General features: G+C 53.1%; 1 protein-coding gene across 2 annotated transcripts in view; it reads left to right on the top strand.

Moving 5' to 3' along the window:
- LOC106582590 (SWI/SNF related, matrix associated, actin dependent regulator of chromatin, subfamily a-like 1) overlaps window positions 1–14,750 on the top strand; it is a 52,264-nt gene extending 37,514 nt beyond the window's left edge. Inside the window, exons 8-16 of one of the 2 annotated variants that reach the window (XM_045704940.2) lie at window positions 4,763–4,990; window positions 5,234–5,374; window positions 9,819–10,046; window positions 10,220–10,281; window positions 10,377–10,479; window positions 10,944–11,126; window positions 12,207–12,307; window positions 12,456–12,552; window positions 14,352–14,750. In XM_045704940.2, coding sequence (XP_045560896.2) covers window positions 4,763–4,990; window positions 5,234–5,374; window positions 9,819–10,046; window positions 10,220–10,281; window positions 10,377–10,479; window positions 10,944–11,126; window positions 12,207–12,307; window positions 12,456–12,552; window positions 14,352–14,537 — 1,329 coding nt within the window. In that variant the 3' untranslated portion in view covers window positions 14,538–14,750. Of the gene's footprint in view, window positions 1–4,762; window positions 4,991–5,233; window positions 5,375–9,818; window positions 10,047–10,216; window positions 10,282–10,376; window positions 10,480–10,943; window positions 11,127–12,206; window positions 12,308–12,455; window positions 12,553–14,351 lie in introns of both variants that reach the window. The other variant, XM_082967270.1, reaches the window with a different exon arrangement.
- Window positions 14,751–14,975: the final 225 nt, after the last annotated feature.

Below are 14,975 nucleotides of genomic sequence, written 5' to 3'. Positions count from 1 at the left end.
GGGTCTCCGCGTCCTATGGGTCGCCGCGTCCTATGGGTCTCCGCATCCTATGGGTCTCCGCGTCCTATGGGTCTCCGCGTCCTATGGGTCGCCGCGTGCTGTGGGTCGCCGCGTGCTGTGGGTCGCCGCGTCCTATGGGTCTCCGCGTCCTATGGGTCTCCGCGTCCTATGGGTCTCCGCGTCCTATGGGTCGCCGCGTCCGTGTCCTATGGGTCTCCGCGTCCTATGGGCCGCCGCGTCCTATGAGTCACCGCGTCCTATGAGTCACCGTGTCCTATGGGTCCTATGGGTCTCCGCGTCCTATGGGTCTCCGCGTCCTATGGGTCGCCGCGTCCTATGGGTCTCCGCGTCCTATGGGTCTCCGCGTCCTATGGGTCTCCGCGTCCTATGGGTCTCCGCGTCCTATGGGTCTCCGCGTCCTATGGGTCTCCGTCTCTGTGTCCTATGGGTCTCCGCGTCCTATGGGTCTCCGCGTCCTATGGGTCTCCGCGTCCTATGGGTCGCCGCGTCCTATGGGTCGCCGCGTGCTGTGGGTCGCCGCGTGCTATGGGTCGCCGCGTCCTGTGGGTCTCCGCGTCCTGTGGGTCTCCGCGTCCTGTGGGTCTCCGCGTCCTGTGGGTCGCCGCGTCCTATGGGTCGCCGCGTCCTATGGGTCACCGCGTCCTATGGGTCTCCGCGTCCTATGGGTCGCCGCGTCCTATGGGTCGCCGCGTCCTATGGGTCGCCGCGTCCTATGGGTCGCCGCGGCGACCTATGGGTCGCCGCGTCCTATGGGTCGCCGCGTCCGCGTTCTATGGGTCGCCGCGTCCGCCTCCTATGGGTCACCGCGTCCTATGGGTCTCCGCGTCCTATGGGTCTCCGCGTCCTATGGGTCTCCGCGTCCTATGGGTCACCGCGTCCTATGGGTCTCCGCGTCCTATGGGTCTCCGCGTCCTATGGGTCTCCGCGTCCTATGGGTCTCCGCGTCCTATGGGTCTCCGTCTGTGTCCTATGGGTCTCCGTCTGTGTCCTATGGGTCTCCGCGTCCTATGGGTCTCCGCGTCCTATGGGTCTCCGCGTCCTATGGGTCTCCGCGTCCTATGGGTCTCCGCGTCCTATGGGTCTCCGTGTCCTATGGGTCTCCGTGTCCTATGGTTCTCCGTCTCCGTGTCCTATGGGTCTCCGCGTGCTATGGGTCGCCGCGTCCTGTGGGTCGCCGCGTCCTGTGGGTCTCCGCGTCCTATGGGTCTCCGCGTCCAATGGGTCTCCGTGTCCTATGGGTCTCCGTCTCCGTGTCCTATGGGTCTCCGCGTCCTATGGGTCTCCGCGTCCTATGGGTCGCCGCGTGCTATGGGTCGCCGTGTCCTATGGGTCTCCGTCTCCGTGTCCTATGGGTCTCCGCGTCCTATGGGTCTCCGCGTCCTATGGGTCTCCGTGTCCTATTGGTCACCGTTTCCTATTGGTCTCCGTGTCCTATGGGTCACCGTGTCCTATGGGTCTCCGTGTCCTATGGGTCTCCGTGTCCTATGGGTCTCCGTGTCCTATGGGTCTCCGTGTCCTATGGGTCTCCGTGTCCTATGGGTCTCCGTCTCTGTGTCCTATGGGTCTCCGTCTCTGTCCTATGGGTCTCTGTGTCCTGTGGGTCTCTGTGTCCTGTGGGTCGCCGCTTCCTATGGGTCTCCGCGTCCTATGGGTCTCCGCGTCCTATGGGTCTCCGCGTCCTATGGGTCGCCGCGTCCTATGGGTCTCCGCGTCCTATGGGTCTCCGCGTCCTATGGGTCGCCGCGTCCTATGGGTCGCCGCGTCCTATGGGTCGCTGTGTCCGTGTCCTATGGGTCTCCGCGTCCTATGGGTCGCTCTGTTTGCGTCCTATGGGTCACCGTGTCCTATGGGTCACCGCGTCCTATGGGTCTCCGCGTCCTATGGTTCCCCGCGTCTTATGGACGCTATGGGTCTCCGCCGTCCTATGGGTCTCCGGCGTCCTATGGGTCTCCGGCATCCTATGGGTCTCCGGCGTCCTATGGGTCTCCGCGTCCTATGGGTCGCCGCGTCCTATGGGTCGCCGCGTCCTATGGGTCGCCGCGTCCTATGGGTCGCCGCGTCCTATGGGTCGCCGCGTCCTATGGGTCTCCGTCTCCGTGTACTATGGGTCTCCGTCTCCGTGTCCTATGGGTCTCCGTGTCCTATGGGTCGCTGTGTCCGTGTCCTATGGGTCTCCGCGTCCTATGGGTCGCTGTGTCCGTGTCCTATGGGTCTCCGCGTCCTATGGGTCTCCGCGTCCTATGGGTCTCCGCGTCCTATGGGTCGCCGCGTCCTATGGGTCGCCGCGTCCTATGGGTCGCCGCGTCCTATGGGTCGCCGCGTCCTATGGACCCTATGGGTCTCCGCGTCCTATGGGTCTCCGCGTCCTATGGGTCTCCGTCTCCTTGTCCTATGGGTCTCCGTGTCCTATTGGTCTCCGCGTCCTATGGGTCGCCGCGTCCTATGGGTCGCCGCGTGCTATGGGTCGCCGCATGCTATGGGTCGCCGTATGCTATGGGTCGCCGCGTCCTGTGGGTCTCCGCGTCCTATGGTTCTCCGTCTCCGTGTCCTATGGGTCTCCGTGTCCTATGGGTCTCCGTGTCCTATGGGTCTCCGTGTCCTATGGGTCTCCGTCTCCGTGTCCTATGGGTCTCCGCGTCCTATGGGTCTCCGCGTCCTATGGGTCGCCGCGTGCTATGGGTCGCCGCGTGCTATGGGTCACCGCATCCTGTGGGTCTCCACGTCCTGTGGGTCTCCACGTCCTGTGGGTCTCCACGTCCTGTGGGTCGCCGCGTCCTATGGGTCGCCGCGTCCTATGGGTCTCCGCGTCCTATGGGTCTCCGCGTCCTATGGGTCACCGCGTCCTATGGGTCGCTGTGTCCGTGTCCTATGGGTCACCGCATCCTATGGGTCTCCGCGTCCTATGGGTCTCCGTCTCCGTGTCCTATGGGTCTCCGCGTCCTATGGGTCTCCGCGTCCTATGGGTCGCTGTGTCCGCGTCCTATGGGTCTCCGCGTCCTATGGGTCTCCGCGTCCTATGGGTCGCTGCGTCCTATGGGTCCTATGGGTCACCGCGTCCTATGGGTCCTATGGGTCTCCGTGTCCTATGGGTCTCCGTCTCCGCGTCCTATGCGTCCTATGGGTCACCGCGTCCTATGGGTCTCCGCGTCCTATGGGTCGCCGCGTCCTATGGGTCTCCACGTCCTATGGATCTCCGCGTCCTATGAGTCTCCGCGTCCTATGGGTCTCCGCGTCCTATGGGTCGCCGCGTCCTATGAGTCCTATGGGTCACCGTGTCCTATGAGTCTCCGCGTCCTATGGGTCTCCGCGTCCTATGGGTCGCTGTGTCCGTGTCCTATGGGTCTCCGCGTCCTATGGGTCGCTGTGTCCGTGTCCTATGGGTCTCCGCGTCCTATGGGTCGCCGCGTCCTATGGGTCGCCGCGTCCTATGGGTCTCCGTCTCCGTGGTCCTATGGGTCTCTCTCTCCGTTTCCTATGGGTCTCCGTGTCCTATGGGTCCCGCGTCCGTGGGTCCCGTGTCCTATGGGTCTCCGAGTCCTATGGGTCGCTGTGTCCGTGTCCTATGGGTCTCCGAGTCCTATGGGTCGCCGTGTCCTATGGGTCGCCGCGTCCTATGGGTCGCCGCGTCCTATGGGTCTCCGCGTCCTATGGGTCTCCGCGTCCTATGGGTCTCCGCGTCCTATGGGTCGCCGCGTCCTATGGCACGGCAGTGCCATGGGTCTCCGCGTCCTATGGGTCTCCGCGTCCTATGGGTCTCCGCGTCCTATGGGTCCTCCGTGTCCTATGGGTCTCCGTCTCCGCGTCCTATGGGTCGCCGCGTCCTATGGGTCGCCGCGTCCTATGGGTCGCCGCGTGCTATGGGTCGCCGGCGTGCTATGGGTCGCCGCGTGCTATGGGTCGCCGCGTGCTGTGGGTCGCCGCGTCCTGTGGGTCTCCGCGTCCTATGGTTCTCCGTGTCCTATGGGTCTCCGTCTCCGTGTCCTATGGGTCTCCGTGTCCTATGGGTCTCCGTCTCCGTGTCCTATGGGTCTCCGCGTCCTATGGGTCTCCGCGTCCTATGGGTCGCCGCGTGCTATGGGTCGCCGAGTGCTATTGGTCACCGCGTCCTGTGGGTCTCCGCGTCCTGTGGGTCTCCACGTCTTGTGGGTCGCCGCGTCCTATGGGTCGCCGCGTCCTATGGGTCTCCGCGTCCTATGGGTCACCGCGTCCTATGGGTCTCCGCGTCCTATGGGTCGCTGTGTCCGTGTCCTATGGGTCACCGCGTCCTATGGGTCACCGCGTCCTATGGGTCACCGCGTCCTATGGGTCTCCGCGTCCTATGGGTCGCCGCGTCCTATGGGTCTCCGTGTCCTATGGGTCTCCGTCTCCGTGTCCTATGGATCTCCGTGTCCTATGGGTCGCTGTGTCCGCGTCCTATGGGTCTCCGCGTCCTATGGGTCGCCGCGTCCTATGGGTCTCCGCGTCCTATGGGTCTCCGCGTCCTATGGGTCGCCGCGTCCTATGGGTCTCCGCGTCCTATGGGTCGCCGCGTCCTATGGGTCGCCGTGTCCTATGGTTCACCGCGTCTTATGGACGCTATGGGTCTCCGCGTCCTATGGGTCTCCGCGTCCTCTGGGTCGCCACGTCCTATGGGTTATGGGTTAACTGGACTGTGTTTTGTTTTGACAGTTTGCCCAGCGTCCAGTGACAGTTTGCTCAGTATGCCGTTGTTCACAGCGCTCTCATCTCCCCTCCTCTCCAGGCCTTCAGGCAGTGGCTGCCCTCTGTGCAGCCAGACAGTATCAATGTGATTGTCAAGGGGAAAGACAACCTTAGAGGTGGTCTGGTTAACATCACCAGCTATGATCTACTGAGCAGGATGGACAAGCAGCAGGCCGCTAAACCCTTTAATGTCCTCATAATGGACGAGTCCCACTTTCTGAAGAACATGAAGACTGCCCGCTTTAAGGCTGCTTTGCCGCTGCTCAAGGTACGGATGATTCTCTTTACTCTTAGGATCCTTGGGATTTAGGCTACAATTTATATATTCTATATAACAATTTAACAAAGGTAATTAGTGAAGTTTTCATTTGATCTCTTGTCCTCAGGTAGCTAAGACTGATTAGTTAGATGGTGTTGTCAACAGTTTCTACCATGTTCTCAACCTCAGGTAGCTAAGCGTGTGTGATTTAGTTAGTAGAAACTGATGACAACACTATGCTCTCAACCTCAGGTAGCTAAGCGTGTGATCCTGCTATCGGGGACTCCTGCCATGTCCAGACCCTCAGAGCTCTACAGTCAGATCTTGGCTGTCAAGCCCTCCCTGTTCCCCCGCTTCCATGACTTTGGGACCAGATACTGCAATGCCCGACAGGTAAGTTTAGCCTACAGTACAGTATCCTAGACCCGCCTGCTGCTCTACAGTATCCTAGACCCGCCTGCTGCTCTACAGTATCCTAGACCCGCCTGCTGCTCTAACAGTATCCTAGACCCGCCTGCTGCTCTAACAGTATCCTAGACCCGCCTGCTGCTCTACAGTATCCTAGACCCGCCTGCTGCTCTACAGTATCCTAGACCCGCCTGCTGCTCTACAGTATCCTAGACCCGCCTGCTGCTCTAACAGTATCCTAGACCCGCCTGCTGCTCTAACAGTATCCTAGACCCGCCTGCTGCTCTAACAGTATCCTAGACCCGCCTGCTGCTCTAACAGTATCCTAGACCCGCCTGCTGCTCTAACAGTATCCTAGACCCGCCTGCTGCTCTACAGTATCCTAGACCCGCCTGCTGCTCTAACAGTATCCTAGACCCGCCTGCTGCTCTAACAGTATCCTAGACCCGCCTGCTGCTCTAACAGTATCCTAGACCCGCCTGCTGCTCTAACAGTATCCTAGACCCGCCTGCTGCTCTAACAGTATCCTAGACCCGCCTGTTGCTCTACAGTATCCTAGACCCGCCTGTTGCTCTACAGTATCCTAGACCCGCCTGTTGCTCTACAGTATCCTAGACCCGCCTGCTGCTCTACAGTATCCTAGACCCGCCTGAGTGCTCTAACAGTATCCTAGACCCGCCTGCTGCTCTACAGTATCCTAGACCCGCCTGTTGCTCTACAGTATCCTAGACCCGCCTGTTGCTCTACAGTATCCTAGACCCGCCTGTTGCTCTACAGTATCCTAGACCCGCCTGCTGCTCTACAGTATCCTAGACCCGCCTGCTGCTCTAACAGTATCCTAGACCCGCCTGCTGCTCTACAGTATCCTAGACCCGCCTGCTGCTCTACAGTATCCTAGACCCGCCTGCTGCTCTACAGTATCCTAGACCCGCCTGTTGCTCTGCAGTATCCTAGACCCGCCTGTTACTCTGCAGTATCCTAGACCCGCCTGCTACTCTACAGTATCCTAGACCCGCCTGCTGCTCTACCTAGATTTCTTTAGTTGAGCAGTAGCAAAAAAGAATCATAATTTCATGGTGTACAAGACAGCTGTCTGATTGGCTCCTGTCTGAGTGGACTGATTCATTGTGGAAGCAGGGGACAGTCCATCACTCTAAGACAGCTGTCTGATTGGCTCCTGTCTGAGTGGACTGATCCATTGTGGAAGCAGGGGACAGTCCATCACTCTAAGACAGCTGTCTGATTGGCTCCTGTCTGAGTGGACTGATCCATTGTGGAAGCAGGGGACAGTCCATCACTAAGCCGTGTGCTACCGAAGTGATTTATGGTTATATTTCATAAGAACAACGGTGCAACACTAATACAAATATTATTTTATAACAAATACGCTTTCTCCTGTGTTGATAGAGGTCGCTGTCCACGGTTCTGAAACATCAGGGGGCCTTTTCCTAGACCATATTTGGAACAAAACATTCACAAAACCTCAACTAAATCTTGTAATGAATAATGTGGAAATTGAGCAAGTTGAGGAGACTAAACTGCTTGGAGTAACCCTGGATTGTAAACTGTCATGGTCAAAACATATTGATACAACAGTAGCTAAGATGGGGAGAAGTCTGTCCATAATAAAGCACTGCTCTACCTTCTTAACAACACTATCAACAAGGCAGGTCCTACAGGCCCTAGTTTCTACCTTCTTAACAGCACTATCAACAAGGCAGGTCCTACAGGCCCTAGTTTCTACCTTCTTAACAACACTATCAACAAGGCAGGTCCTACAGGCCCTAGTTTCTACCTTCTTAACAACACTATCAACAAGGCAGGTCCTACAGGCCCTAGTTTCTACCTTCTTAACAACACTATCAACAAGGCAGGTCCTACAGGCCCTAGTTTCTACCTTCTTAACAACACTATCAACAAGGCAGGTCCTACAGGCCCTAGTTTCTACCTTCTTAACAACACTATCAACAAGGCAGGTCCTACAGGCCCTAGTTTCTACCTTCTTAACAACACTATCAACAAGGCAGGTCCTACAGGCCCTAGTTTCTACCTTCTTAACAACACTATCAACAAGGCAGGTCCTACAGGCCCTAGTTTCTACCTTCTTAACAACACTATCAACAAGGCAGGTCCTACAGGCCCTACTTTCTACCTTCTTAATAGCACTATCAACAAGGCAGGTCCTACAGGCCCTAGTTTCTACCTTCTTAACAACACTATCAACAAGGCAGGTCCTACAGGCCCTAGTTTCTACCTTCTTAACAACACTATCAACAAGGCAGGTCCTACAGGCCCTAGTTTCTACCTTCTTAACAACACTATCAACAAGGCAGGTCCTACAGGCCCTAGTTTCTACCTTCTTAACAACACTATCAACAAGGCAGGTCCTACAGGCCCTAGTTTCTACCTTCTTAACAACACTATCAACAAGGCAGGTCCTACAGGCCCTAGTTTCTACCTTCTTAACAACACTATCAACAAGGCAGGTCCTACAGGCCCTAGTTTCTACCTTCTTAACAACACTATCAACAAGGCAGGTCCTACAGGCCCTAGTTTCTACCTTCTTAACAACACTATCAACAAGGCAGGTCCTACAGGCCCTAGTTTCTACCTTCTTAACAGCACTATCAACAAGGCAGGTCCTACAGGCCCTAGTTTCTACCTTCTTAACAACACTATCAACAAGGCAGGTCCTACAGGCCCTAGTTTTGTCACACCTGGACTACTGTTCAGTCGTGTGGTCAGGTGCCACAAAAAAGGACTTAAGAAAATTGCAATTGTCTCAGAACAGGGCAGCACGGCTGGCCCTTGGATGTATTCAGAGAGCTAATATTAATAATATGCATGTCAATCTCTCCTGGCTAAAAGTGGAGGAGAGACATCCCTAAATTAATTGGAAACTGCTGAACATAATAACCATAGGACTTGTTGTTCTCCTGCTAGCTGCCCTGGGGTTGGGACTACTCTGGCTCTGGTAACCATAGGACTTGTTGTTCTCCTGCTAGCTGCCTTGGGGTTGGGACTACTCTGGCTCTGGTAACCATAGGACTTGTTGTTCTGCTAGCTACCGTGGGGTTGGGACTACTCTGGCTCTAGTAACCATAGGACTTGTTGTTCTCCTGCTAGCTGCCTTGGGGTTGGGACTACTCTGGCTCCAGTAACCATAGGACTTGTTGTTCTCCTGCTAGCTGCCTTGGGGTTGGGACTACTCTGGCTCTGGTAACCATAGGACTTGTTGTTCTCCTGCTAGCTGCCTTGGGGTTGGGACTACTCTGGCTCTGGTAACCATAGGACTTGTTGTTCTGCTAGCTACCGTGGGGTTGGGACTACTCTGGCTCCAGTAACCATAGGACTTGTTGTTCTCCTGCTAGCTGCCGTGGGGTTGGGACTACTCTGGCTCCAGTAACCATAGGACTTGTTGTTCTCCTGCTAGCTGCCTTGGGGTTGGGACTACTCTGGCTCCAGTAACCATAGGACTTGTTGTTCTCCTGCTAGCTGCCTTGGGGTTGGGACTACTCTGGCTCCAGTAACCATAGGACTTGTTGTTCTCCTGCTACCTGCCCTGGGGTTGGGACTACTCTGGCTCCAGTAACCATAGGACTTGTTGTTCTCCTGCTAGCTGCCTTGGGGTTGGGACTACTCTGGCTCCAGTAACCATAGGACTTGTTGTTCTCCTGCTAGCTGCCTTGGGGTTGGGTGGGACTACTCTGGCTCCAGTAACCATAGGACTTGTTGTTCTCCTGCTAGCTGCCTTGGGGTTGGGACTACTCTGGCTCCAGTAACCATAGGACTTGTTGTTCTCCTGCTAGCTGCCTTGGGGTTGGGACTACTCTGGCTCCAGTAACCATAGGACTTGTTGTTCTCCTGCTAGCTGCCTTGGGGTTGGGACTACTCTGGCTCCAGTAACCATAGGACTTGTTGTTCTCCTGCTAGCTGCCTTGGAGTTGGGACTACTCTGGCTCCAGTAACCATAGGACTTGTTGTTCTCCTGCTAGCTGCCTTGGGGTTGGGACTACTCTGGCTCCAGTAACCATAGGACTTGTTGTTCTCCTGCTAGCTGCCTTGGGGTTGGGACTACTCTGGCTCCAGTAACCATAGGACTTGTTGTTCTCCTGCTACCTGCCCTGGGGTTGGGACTACTCTGGCTCCAGTAACCATAGGACTTGTTGTTCTCCTGCTAGCTGCCCTGGGGTTGGGACTACTCTGGCTCCAGTAACCATAGGACTTGTTGTTCTCCTGCTAGCTGCCTTGGGGTTGGGACTACTCTGGCTCCGGTAACCATAGGACTTGTTGTTCTCCTGCTAGCTGCCCTGGGGTTGGGACTACTCTGGCTCCGGTAACCATAGGACTTGTTGTTCTCCTGCTAGCTGCCTTGGGGTTGGGACTACTCTGGCTCCAGTAACCATAGGACTTGTTGTTCTCCTGCTAGCTGCCTTGGGGTTGGGACTACTCTGGCTCCGGTAACCTAGGAGAACTGAAGCTGATGTTAGAGGAGAGTCTAATGCTACGCCGTCTCAAGTCAGAGGTCCTCTCTCAGCTTCCTGCCAAGCAACGCAAGGTTGTCACGGTGACCACAGACGGTATCAACACCCGCACCAAGGCAGCTCTGTCTGCCGCAGCCAAGGAACTGGCCAAGGGACAACACAACAACAACGACGTGAGTACATGGGGAAGAGAGATTATTACAAAAAAAAAAACAATACTCTTACAGCTCATTTTGACGTTAGGTGAAAAAAAAGGGGGTTTCTAGAGAACATTATGTTCCTCTAGTTTTACCTTGACATGTCTTGTTAAACACATTTTTTTTTTTTTTTAAATTCTGTTCAGAAGATGAAGCAGGCTCTTCTGGTTTTCTTTAACCACACTGCTGAGGCCAAGATTAAAGCCATCATGTGAGTTGAAAGTGTTTACCCCACATTGAGAGTAGACTACTGAGAGCATGTTGTTTTTTTTTTTAAACCAGTTCTGTTTTGTTTCTGTTACTCAGAGAGTACATTATGGACATGCTGGAGTGCGGAAGAGAGAAATTCCTGGTGTTTGCTCATCACAAGCTGGTCCTGGACTCTATCACCAAGGAGTTGGGAGAGAATGTGAGGAGAACGGGATGCCTGCTAAACAGACTATAAAAGTTTATCCACACAAGAGAAAGACTTTGGTTTAGATGACTCACTTTTCTAGTAAATATTGATATCAGTACATATTTATGCCTTTATATGCCATGACTCTCCTGGAAAGTGGGTGCCTAATGCCACGAGTGGTTTTAGTTCATCTTTAGGTAGATGACTTGCTTTTCTAAATATTTAAAACATGGAGGGCTGGTGGCCTGGCAGTAGGGTTGCTTGGGCCGGTGGCAGATTTTTTTTTTAAGGACCCCGTTTTTGACCTTGTCGGAGATCTGTCGAAATTGCCCTTGAGCAGCGAGGTTGGTCCTGTGGGTCGCTCTGGATGGGAGTCTGTTAGATGACTGAATGTAATGTGAATGTTGAGCGGCTTCACTGGTTGGATGAAACATGACTGTCTTAACGTGTTTCTATTGTCGTTCGTGTTATTTCAGGGTATCGACTACATCCGTATAGACGGCTCCACACCGTCGTCAGAGCGGCAGCAACTGTGTGACCGATTCCAGTTCACCGATAAGAGCTGTGTAGCGGTGCTCTCAATCACTGCAGCGAACATGGGCATCACCCTGCACTCTGCTGCTCTGGTGGTGTTCGCTGAGCTATTCTGGAATCCTGGGGTAAGGTCCTGACTAACCTTTAACCCCCTGGACTGACCTTTAACCCCCTGGACTGACCTTTAACCCCCTGGACTGACCTTTAATCCCCAAGAGTCCATGTCTGAGGCCCCCGCGGACATGGACTCTAGGGGGTTAAAATCCCCATCAAAATCCGTCAGTTTAAGATGGATGGCTGCGTCTCAATCGACTGCATCCGCTATGTAACACTTCCTGTGGTGAAACAACAGACATGTATGTGTTGGTGAGAGTCTCACTTTTCCACAGAAGGGTCATATTAGTGTGTAGCCCAAACTGTTGGGACGCTGCAGACAGAAGTTGGCAGATCGGCTGTTCTTAGTAGTCTTGGGGTAAGGACCTGTCTAACCCCGGGGGGTAAGGACTTGGCTAACCTCTAACCTTTGCTCTGGTGGTGTTATCTGAACCCTTCCGGGGTAAGGTTCCTGACCTCTGAACCCTTCCGGGGTAAGGTTCCTGACCTCTGAACCCTTCCGGGGTAAGGTTCCTGACCTCTGAACCCTTCCGGGGTAAGGTTCCTGACCTCTGAACCCTTCCGGGGTAAGGTTCCTGACCTCTGAACCCTTCCGGGGTAAGGTTCCTGACCTCTGAACCCTTCCGGGGTAAGGTTCCTGACCTCTGAACCCTTCCGGGGTAAGGTTCCTGACCTCTGAACCCTTCCGGGGTAAGGTTCCTGACCTCTGAACTCCTTACCCAGTGGTGTCACCAAACAGTGTCAGGGTCTCGGTTGACTGAAAAGTTGTGAATGCTAGTGAAACCTATAGCATGCTACCGCTGCTCTGTGTGTGAATGCTAGTGAAACCTATAGCATGCTACCGCTGCTCTGTGTGAATGCTAGTGAAACCTATAGCATGCTACAGCTAGTGAAACCTGTAGCATGCTACCGCTAGTGAAACCTGTAGCATGCTACCGCTAGTGAAACCTGTAGCATGCTACCGCTAGTGAAACCTGTAGCATGCTACCGCTAGTGAAACCTGTAGCATGCTACCGCTGCTCTGTGTGTCGCTATATCCTCCTATACTGTCTACCATACTCATTATCTCGATGTCCTCTGGAATCTATCAGATAATGATCCAGGCTGAGGACAGAGTGCATCGCATCGGTCAGACCAGCAACGTGGACATTCATTACCTGGTCGCCAAGGGAACCGCAGATGACTACCTGTGGTAAGTCCGCTCCTCCTCTTTAATCAGTCTGAACCAACCTAAGTTCTAATACTCTAACATCTATTAGGTTAATATTTCTGAAGGAACCATTTTACCAAAATGGGACAATAAAGATATTGATTGATTTTTTTTGTTTGTATCTCTGTAGGCCCATGATCCAAGAGAAGATGCATATTTTGGAGCAGGTGGGGCTCTCAGAATCCAACCTGTCAGAGAAGGCAGAGTCTGCCAGCTTCCACTGCAAGGTGAGGGGCACCGTTGGTGTTTGGTACACAGATGGGCTACACACACACGTCAGTCCCACAGATTGGCTACTTTTAGTCAAGGAATAGACAGGTTGGCTGTTGACCTATCATTCTCCTCCTACACTACATCACCTGCCATGGTTTAGGTCCTCTCAATCCCTTAGAGGACAAAGTTAAAACACCAATAAATATACAATCATTTCTAGTGGTTCTCTTCCAGGAAGACAATGCCCCCATCAACAGGGCACAAGGTGATTTTTCGTACATTTGAGTCAAATTTTTTTTGGGGGGGATGAGATGGTTCCCATTATGTCTGAGGAAAACCAAACACAGCATTATGGACCCGTACAGAATGAACCTCATACCAACGGTCCAGCGTGATGGTGTGATGGGTTGGGGATGTTTTGCTGCCTCAGGACCTGGACCTGGACCACTTTCCTTACTAGAAGGAACCGTGAATTCTGTTCTGTATCAGATAATTCTACAGGAGAATGTCAGGCCCATCCGTCTGTATGCTGAAGCCCTGCTGAGTCATGCAGCAAGACAATGATCCGAAATACACAAACAAGTCTACATGAAAATGGCTAAAAAGCAACACATGTGAAGTTTTGGAATGGCCTAGTCCAAATCCAGATCTAATCCCAACTGAGATGTTGTGGCAGGACCTGAAATGACCAGTTCATGGTTGAAAACCCACAAATGTATCTGAGTTAAAGTAGTTCTGTATGGCAGAGTGGACCACAACTCCTCCATAGTGATGTGAGAGACTGATCAACAACGACAGGAAGTGTTTGTTTGGAGTCATTACAGCTAAAGGTGGTACAACCAGTTAATGAGTGAAAGGGGGGCAATTACTTTTTCACACATTTAGTATAAAAAATATGCAAAAATAGAGAAAATCAGAAAGGGGGTAAAATACTTTATCACAGCTCTGTTTTACAGGGACTTTCTAGATATTTGCATCTTTAGTGTCCATTCTATTATTCTCATTCCTAATTCTATGCCAAGTACCCCCAGGAGTACTGGTGCCCTGGTTGAGAACCACTGATACCCCCAGGAGTACTGGTGCCCTGGTTGAGAACCACTGATACCCCCAGGAGTACTGGTGCCCTGGTTGAGAACCACTGATACCCCCAGGAGTACTGGTGCCCTGGTTGAGAACCACTGATACCCCCAGGAGTACTGGTGCCCTGGTTGAGAACCACTGATACCCCCAGGCGTACTGGTGCCCTGGTTGAGAACCCCCAGGAGTACTGGTGCCCTGGTTGAGAACCCCCAGGAGTACTGGTGCCCTGGTTGAGAACCCCCAGGAGTACTGGTGCCCTGGTTGAGAACCCCCAGGAGTACTGGTGCCCTGGTTGAGAACCCCCAGGAGTACTGGTGCCCTGGTTGACTACCCCCAGGCGTACTGGTGCCCTGGTTGAGAACCCCCAGGAGTACTGGTGCCCTGGTTGAGAACCCCCAGGAGTACTGGTGCCCTGGTTGAGAACCCCCAGGAGTACTGGTGCCCTGGTTGACTACCCCCAGGAGTACTGGTGCCCTGGTTGAGAACCACTGATATAGAGAATATGGTGCCATTTGAGAGGCAGATGAAGTGTTTGTGTGTTATGAAGGGTGTTTCTGTGTGTGTGTGTGTGTGTGTGTGTTATGAAGGGTTTCTGTGTGTGTTATGAAGGGTTTCTCTCTGTGTGTGTGTGTGTGTGTGTGTGTGTGTGTGTGTGTGTGTGTGTGTGTTATGAAGTGTTTCTCTCTGTGTGTGTGTGTGTTATGAAGTGTTTGAATGTGTTTATGTATTTCAGGACTCCCAGCAGAGGAGGATCACAGAGATGTTCCAGAGGTCGTTCACCGAGGGGGAGGATGATATGGACGAAGCCCTCCTATTGGAGGCTGTGGAGGCCTGGGATAACCCTAGCAACCAACCAGGAAGTGATGTAGAAGAGAGCCCCAGCAAGAAGAGACGCATAGAGGACTACTTCGGCAGATAATTCCTGGAGGAAAATCAAGTGATGTCCCATTATATACCTGTGATCTACTATCATAATGAAACTAATTATCATGAGTCATGTACTTTGTTGGATCAGCTGTTTCTGGGTATTATTTATTATTATTAGTATTATTTTTCGTCTTTGTAAATATTGCTCTCAACAAACTTTTTTTTTTTCCTTTGCAACCAAAGTAAATAAATGGAATTTTCTGTTTTCAAGTTTTATTAGTAGTATGTACAGTGTCCATCGAAATGCTTGCAGGCTCCTTCTCGACAATGGAACAACAACTGTAAGAAATATTAAATGATAAGAATACACACATAAAGTGGCTCTGTAGAATATATATATAATTTTTGCATAAGTAAAAGAAGGTAGAAGGTACAAATTATAGTCCAATATTTACACGTTTTGGGGAAGGGGGGATTGACGGTAGGTTTA

Source organism: Salmo salar, chromosome 21 (assembly GCF_965601325.2).
Source record: "Salmo salar chromosome 21, fSalSal1, whole genome shotgun sequence".
NCBI classification, from domain to species: Eukaryota; Metazoa; Chordata; class Actinopteri; order Salmoniformes; family Salmonidae; genus Salmo; species Salmo salar.
Note: the sequence above shows the minus strand (reverse complement) of the source record. Positions and strands in the feature narration are given on the sequence as shown.